The sequence below is a fragment of the Berghia stephanieae genome, chromosome 14 (assembly GCF_034508935.2).
Source record: "Berghia stephanieae isolate SIO BIC M18660-M18661 chromosome 14, UCSD_Bste_1.3, whole genome shotgun sequence".
NCBI classification, from domain to species: Eukaryota; Metazoa; Mollusca; class Gastropoda; order Nudibranchia; family Aeolidiidae; genus Berghia; species Berghia stephanieae.
Window position 1 is genome coordinate 19,730,798 of NC_088373.1, and position 8,645 is coordinate 19,739,442.

The following is an 8,645-nucleotide window of genomic DNA, read 5'->3' on the forward strand; positions in this document are numbered from 1 at the left end:
AAGCTCCATGTAAATGGTGCTGCTGCACGAAGCTCCATGTAAATGGTGCTGTTGCACGAAGCTCCATGTAAATGGTGTTGTTGCACGAGGCTCCATGTAAATGGTGTTGTTGCACGAGGCTCCATGTAAATGGTGCTGTTGCACAAAGCTCCATGTAAATGGTGCTGTTGCACGAAGCTCCATGTAAATGCTGTTGCACAAAGCTCCATGTAAATGGTGCTGTTGCACGAAGCTCCATGTAAATGCTGTTGCACGAAGCTCCATGTAAATGGTGTTGTTGCACGAAGTTCCATGTAAATGGAGCTGTTGCACGAAGCTCAAAGAAATTATCAATAACAATGTGAAATTGAATATAAGCTTCAATTTAATAAACGAAAACAGATAGAATGGACATTTCAGGTTCCCCCTTTATCAACAAAACAAGATGAACAAAACACTACGGACGAATGAGATAATGTTTATCCTATTCGTCCACAGTGTTTCATTCATCTTGTTTTGTTGATAAAGGGGGAAACGTCCATTTTATCTCTTTTCGTAGATTAAATTCAAGCCTAGATACATTCAATTTCAGACTTGCATCTTATAACATGTCCTCAAGATTGGCAGATAAATGTGTATGTACATCAAAGGCAGTGAGAATCAACAACACTGTCAAACTCAGAAATGAACACGTAGCTATTAAAAAATTTGGCCAGAAAACTCGTCATTTAAATAATAATAATAATAACAATGATAATAATAATAATAATAATAATAATAATAATAATAATAATAATAATAATAATAATAATAATAATAATAATAATAGTAATAATAATAATAATAAAATTAATAATAATGACAATAATAATAATAATAATAATAATAATAATAATAATAATAATAATAATAATAATAATAATAATAATAATAATAATAATAATAATAATTTACATCAATTGATATTTGGAGGATGAGTTTTTCTGGCCAAATTTTTTAAAATACGTGTTTTTTTCCAGAAAATGGCAGAAAAATGCATAACAATGTAAATGTAATAAATTTGACAACACCTTCTGTCTCTACTCAGTATTATGTCTGTTGAACCTGATAATACAACTGTTGTGATGCTTCAAACGGGGCTCAGCAGTACAGTCTAGTCTAAACCTCAGGTGAGCCGGAAAGGTACTGTGTTCGATCGCCCACTGCGGCTGTGTGGCCTTGAGCAAGTCACCTCGCCCGTGCCCTAGCTAAGTTTGCGGCGCTCCACGGTGGCTGACGCCTGGGTTAATCCAGTCTTCCCTTGGAATAGACTCCAAAACGAATAAAAGACTATTTGGCCCAGGGAAGGAAGAAATTGTCGTTCATCGGAAGTTTGAAATAAAAATGAAAAGAGGGAAATTCTCGACAATACAAGACGTGTATGTGATTGAAAATTTGGCTGAGCCAATACTAGGTAGGCCAGCAATCGAACAACTAAAACTCATTAACAGAGTAAATAACATTGATTGTGCATCAGATTTTGGGACAGAAATTAAAAGACAATACCCAGAGCTGTTCAATGGTTTAGGTAAAGTAAAAGATAGACAATACAAAAATACAATTAGGTGAAAACATCACACCATTTTCTGTCTCAACGCCAAGGAGAATACCATTCCCATACTATAATGCGGTACAGCAAGAACTGAAACGACTGGAAGACATGGACATAATATATAAGACCAATTTCAAAACCAACTGATCGGTGCGCTCCAGTGGTTGTGGTACCCAAGAAAAAACTCCGATAAGATTAGACTCTGTGTTGATTTGACAAAATTAAATCAAGCGGTGAAAAGAGAGAAAATTTTCCTATGCTGTGTACTGATCAACTTCTTGGTCAATTATCTAGACAACAAATATGGTCAAAACTCGACTGCAATGCGGGATTTCACCAGCTATCCCTGGAAGAGGAACCACAAGAGCTGACTACGTTTATTACTCCCTTCGGTAGATATTGCTACAGACAATTGTTCTTTGGAATTAGCTCAGGCCCAGAAAATTTTCAGAGGGAAATGTGTCGACTTCTGAAAGATATTCTGGGTGTTGTGTGTGCAATTGCCGACATACTTATTGGTGGGGCTACACCCCAAGAGCATGAAAGTAGATTCCACAAAGTGCTAAAAAGACTTAAAGTTAAAGAAGCTGGAATTACACTGAACGAAAAATGCAAATTTAAACAAAATGAAATAAAATTTCTCGGACATGTCATATCAAATAACGGCCTTGAAATAGATCCTGATAAAAAGAAAGCCATAAAAGATTCCCACCACCGAAAAAATATCACAGAATTGCGAAGATTTTTAGGAATGGCCAACCATGTCAGTAAATTCCTGTAAGTTGTTGCAGAGAAAACCGAACCGCTAAGAGAATTGCTAAAAAACTAGAATGAATGGGTATGGGACCATAATCAAAACGAAGCATTTCAAAATTTGAAAAATAACCTTATTGAGTCACTCGTGCTAGCACACTATAACTCAAATAACGATACTAAAATAACCACAGACGTATCAAAATATGATACAAAACAGCACCGAGAACATGATGATTGGAAACCAGTGTTCTCTGCATCAAGAACACTAAGACTGAACAAAGTGTTGACTTATTAACCTTATAATTTGTTTACTAATTTTATGAGTTAATTCCCTTATGCTCTGTGAGCTCTCCTCATTTTTGAATTAATAAAAGGAGGCTACTTTCGATTCCCTTTTGTCATGTTTCCTCCAAGAACAAAAACAATGGTTGTTTGAGTCTTTTATATAGATGTAGAATATAATCCAAAACAATCTTCCTTTTTCATTACCATCTCTACCACCATCAAACTTAAACATGGCCTCAACAAGGTTATGGGCCCAGGTACTGCCTGTATTTCGACGGTGATGAACGAAAATTCGACCTTTGGGAGGTGAAGCTTATGGGTTATCTTAGACTACAAAAATTGCACGATACCATTACTGCCAAAGATGGTGTAAACATAGATGTAAACAAAAATGCAGAAATCTTTGCTGAATTAGTACAATGTTTAGTCGACCGTAGTCTATCTCTGATTATCCGAGACGCACTAGATGATGGCTGGAAATCAATGAATATCGACCGAAGTCTATCTATGATTATCCGAGACCCACTAGATGATGGCCGGAAATCAATGAATATCGACCGTAGTCTATCTCTGATTATCCAAGACGCACTAGATGATGGCCGGAAATCAATGAATATTGACTGTAGTCTATCTCTGATTATCCAAGACGCACTAGATGATGGCCGGAAATCAATGAATATTGACCGTAGTCTATCTCTGATTATCCGAGACGCACTAGATGATGGCTGGAAATCAATGAATATCGACCGAAGTCTATCTATGATTATCCGAGACCCACTAGATGATGGCCGGAAATCAATGAATATCGACCGTAGTCTATCTCTGATTATCCAAGACCCACTAGATGATGGCCGGAAATCAATGAATATCGACCGTAGTCTATCTCTGATTATCCGAGACGCACTAGATGATGGCCGGAAATCAGTGAATATCGACCGTAGTCTATCTATGATTATCCGAGACGCACTTGATGATGGCCGGAAATCAATGAATATCGACCGTAGTCTATCTCTGATTATCCGAGACGCACTTGATGATGGCCGGAAATCAATGAATATCGACCGTAGTCTATCTATGATTATCCGAGACGCACTAGATGATGGCCGGAAATCAATGAATATCGACCGTAGTCTATCTCTGATTATCCGAGACGCACTAGATGATGGCCGGAAATCAATGAATATCGACCGTAGTCTATCTATGATTATCCAAGACGCACTAGATGATGGCCGGAAATCAATGAATATCGACCGTAGTCTATCTCTGATTATCCAAGACCCACTAGATGATGGCCGGAAATCAATGAATATCGACCGTAGTCTATCTCTGATTATCCGAGACGCACTAGATGATGGCCGGAAATCAATGAATATCTTAAGAAACCATTACAGACCAAAGGGTAAACCACAATCACCCTAGACACAGAACTCACTTCACTGCTAAAACAATCTGACGAAACCGTGACTGATAGCATTAGGGGTCACATGGGGATGTGAGCGATTTTCTCATTGGCTTGAACTTGAAGACTTTCCAAATAGAGACTGACCATAAACCGTTGTTATCTCTGCTCTACGCAAAGCGCCTCGATGAACTTACACCAAGAATACAGAGATTTCGGATGCGGCTGATGAGATTCAGTTTTACAATACATTATACCAAAGGAAAGGATATACACACAGCAGATGCCCTATTGAGAGCTCCAATCAAGTTAAAGGGTGAAAACGAAGACATCAAAAATGACATGCTAAGTGAAGAAGAATTGGACCTCTTTGTGAATTTTGTTATTAATAATTTACCTGCATCAAAGAGTAGACAAGAGGAAATCAGGGATGCTCAGGACAATGACATGACTTTGAAAAAGGTAAAAGAATATCACGTGATTGGATGGCCTTCAACCAATAATCAAAACAGTGATTTAAAAAAATATTTAAGACGTCTAACTTCTATGTCATGGCACAAAACTGAAGGGCTAGAGCTCAGGTGGTCGCTGGTTCGAAAAAAAATATTTTTCAGTTAGAAGCCAATTAGCTGTCTACAAGGACATTCTTTTATATCAAAGCAGAATGGTAATTCCTCAGAAAATGCGAAAAGAAATCATGTGTAAACTGCATGAAAGCCATCTTGGAATAATAAAATGTCGGTCATTGGCAAAGGAGAGTGTTTGGTGGCCAGGAATTTCTATAGACATTTAGAATGTAGTAAGAAAATGTGTTATAATATGTGAAAAATATAAGATTGTCCCACCGGAACCGTTGAAACCAACCAAAATACCGCTGTACCCCAGACGAGTTGTTGTTGTTGTTGTTGTCCATATCAATATGAAGCTGACACCCCTTCTCCTGCTCATTTGGACTGACCCACATCTCATCACATCTACTCACTAATCCCCCGTATCCCCAACCCCAGACGAGTTGTTGTTGTTGTCCATATCAATATGAAGCTGACACCCCTCGTCTTGCCCTTCAGTGGACTGGTCCACACTGACTCCTTGATAAGACAATCCCAAGGGCATCTGCAACTGTGGGGAGACAAGAAATAGTATTGGCCGTAAGAAGACGTATGTCTCAGTGCATGACATAATCAGTCGGAAGGTGAAAATTTTACATTTTCTGAAAGAATATGCTCCCCAGAGAATTTTAATCTTAATTTTAAGTAAACCGGGTGATTTTTCATGAAGTTATGGTCAGATCTATGGGAAAGGTATCCAGCAACTTTTCTCAAATTTCATACTTTTTCAAATTGACTAACTGTAAAAAATATTTAGAAGTGAAATTAAGATTTGATATTTCCCGACGATGTACAAAAGGGTTGATTTAATCATTTACGACAGGAATTTGATAAGAATTGACCTTCTCACTAAACCTGGCAATATCTCAATTCAAACCTTTTCACCATCCGACTGCAACATAATACTGAAATATCTTAACTACCACCTCAAAATATAAAAAAAATTTTAAAACGTGATTTTTTAAGTAGCGCAATATTCACTAAACATGCTCAAAGCGCTTTACAAAGGGTCTCCTCTGACCAACATGTAACATGTAGAACGTGTTAGGCAATATTACAATTTTTTTTCAGAGACAATGCTGTCAGCATCCAGGTACTCATTTTACACCTGAGTATGCTGAGAGAATGTGGGTAAAGAACCTTTTCCAAGGACTCAACAATGCATCGAGAGAGGCTCGAACTCAGGACCTACTGATCCGAAAGTGAGTGTCATACCACTAGACCACATAGTCACAAAAAAATATGGACATTTATACCGATTTACCAGGCTCAACGTGCTTCATCAAAATGTGCTCTATACACTAAAGGTGCTAAAAGAACTAAGACCCCTAGAGCACACTGACCTGTGCATTTATATGGGTGGGGTTGGCAGCTCCATTGATCAGCTGGATGGGGGTGGATTGGCTGGACATGGCACTCAAGTCAATGGGAGTCGCATTCAAATTGGCAAACTGGATGGACAAAGAGAGTAGGATGGAAGAGAATATAAATATATATATATATATATATATATATATATATATATATATATATATATATATATATATATATATATATATATATATATATATAATATACATATATATATATATATATATATATATATATATATATAGTTTTATATATATATAAATTATAAAACAAAAACCATGAAATAATATTTAGTTTATATATATATATAGTTTAGTAATGGTGAAGAGAATGATGATGATGGTGGTGGATGGTGATGATGATGATGGTGGTGGATGGCGATGATGATGATGATGATGGTGGATGGTGATGATGATGATGGTGGTGGATGGTGATGATGATGATGGTGGTGGATGGTGATGATGATGATGGTGGTGGGGGTGGTGATGATGATGTGGTGGATGGTGATGATGATGATGGTGGTGGATGGTGATGATGATGATGGTGGTGGATGGCGATGATGATGTGGGGATGGTGATGATGATGTGGGTGGATGGTGATGATGATGATGGTGGGGGATGATGATATGATGGTGGTGGATGTGATGATGATGTGGTGGTGGATGGGATGATGATATGTTGGTGGATGGGATGATGATGATGGTGTGTGGTGGAATGTGATGGATGGATGATGGTGGTGGATGGTGATGATGATGATGTGTGGTGGATGTGATGAGATGTGATGGTGGGTGATGATGATGTGGTGGATGGTGATGATGATGATGGTGGTGGATGGATGATGATGTGTGGTGGATGGTGATGATGATGTGGTGGTGGATGGTGATGATGATGATGGTGGTGGGTGGTGATGGTGATGATGAGTGGTGGTGGATGGTGATGATGATGATGGTGGTGGGTGGGATGATGATGGTGGTGGTGGATGGTGATGATGATGATGGTGGTGGATGGTGATGATGATGATGGTGGTGGATGGTGATGATGATGATGGTGGTGGATGGTGATGATGATGATGGTGGTGGATGGTGATGATGATGATGGTGGTGGTGGTGGATGGATGATGATGGTGGTGGATGGTGATGATGATGATGGTGGTGGATGGTGATGATGATGTGGTGGATGGTGATGATATGTGGTGGTGGGAGTGATGATGATGTGGATGGTGGATGATGGGGTGATGATGATGATGGTGGTGGATGGATGATGATTGTGGGGATTGATGATGATGTGATGGTTGGGATGGATGATGGTGTGAGATGGGTGGTGATGATGATGATGATGGTGGTGGATGGTGATGATGATGGTGGTGGATGGTGATGATGATGTGGTGGTGATGGTGATGATGATGGGTGGTGGATTGGGGTGATGATGATGGTGGTGGATGTGATGATGATGGTGGTGGATGTGTGATGAGATGATGGTGGGATGTAGAATGTGGAAACGTCCATTTTATCTGTCTTCGTATACTAAATGACTAAATGGTCGATACTAAATTGAAGCTTACATTCAATTTCACATTGTTATTTAATTGAAGTTGAGTACATGAATAAACAAAGGTGCGGCTATGTGGTCTAGTGGTATGACACTCGTTTTGGGATCGGAAGGTCCTGGGTTCGAGCCTCGCTCAGCGCTTAGTTGAGACCTTGGAAAAGACTCTTTACTCAAATTCTCTCACCGTACTCAGGTGTAAAATGAGTACCTGGCCGTTTACAACGGTGTCTCTGTCCGAAAAAAAAATGTAACATTGCCTAACAGGCGTCATGTCTTGTCCTAAATGTTAAATGTTGCTGTTGGCCAGGGACCCCTTGTAAAGCGCTTTGAGCATGTTTAGTGGCTATTGCGCTATACAAAAGCTCATTAAAAAAAAAATAATTTTACAGGCAGGTCATTACTTACAGACAAGGGAGAATATGCTGCACCGGCCACTCCTATTTTGTTGATTAAGGGAAAACCCGAAACGTCTATTTTATCTGTTTTCGTAATTAAATTGAAGCTTACATTCAATTTCACATTGTTATTTATATATATATTGAAGTTGAGTAACATGCCAGGTCAATACTTACAGACAAGGGAGAATAAGCCGCCGCCGCGGCAGCAGCAGCCGCAGGGTTAAAGTTCATGATGGAGGCAGCCGCCGCTGCCGCCGCAAGGCCTGGGAACGCCCCTGCCAGTCCAAATCCTGCAAGCCCCGCCCCCGTGACTGCCGCAGCGGAGGGAGTGAGACCATTGAACGGCAGGTTGAGACTCAAGGGGGAGGGGCCTGGAGCGAAGAGCAAGCCGCTGGACTGGAGAGCTTGCAAACTTTCCAACGTGATGGCCCCTGGATTGGGGGGAGGAGGAGGAGGTGGTGGCGGTGGTGGGGCTGCTACTTGGCTGTTGACGGGTATGATATGGCCGTCCGGTCCGACTTTCAACACCACTGGGAGAGTCAAGATAAGAAAATATATAGTAATGAGAAAGAACAGAATGGCTATGTGGTCTAGTGGTATGACACTGGCTTTCGGATCGGAAGGTCCTGGGTACGAGCCTCGCTTACTCGGCGCATAGTTGAGTCCTGGGAAAAGGCTCTTTACTTACATTCTCTCACGTACTCAGGTGTA

The 8,645-nt window shown here is 39.9% G+C and overlaps 1 protein-coding gene across 2 annotated transcripts in view; it reads right to left on the reverse strand.

Moving 5' to 3' along the window:
- Positions 1–2,809: 2,809 nt before the first annotated feature.
- The window catches only part of LOC144960145 (homeobox protein unc-62-like), a 25,070-nt gene continuing 19,234 nt past the window's right edge, over positions 2,810–8,645 (reverse strand). For both annotated transcript variants that reach the window (XM_078893130.1, XM_078893131.1), the window contains exons 11-13: positions 8,109–8,464; positions 5,962–6,069; positions 2,810–5,129 (exon numbers count right to left, since the gene is read on the reverse strand). In XM_078893130.1, coding sequence (XP_078749256.1) covers positions 4,992–5,129; positions 5,962–6,069; positions 8,109–8,464 — 602 coding nt within the window. In that variant the 3' untranslated portion in view covers positions 2,810–4,991. The remainder of the gene's footprint in view (positions 5,130–5,961; positions 6,070–8,108; positions 8,465–8,645) is intronic.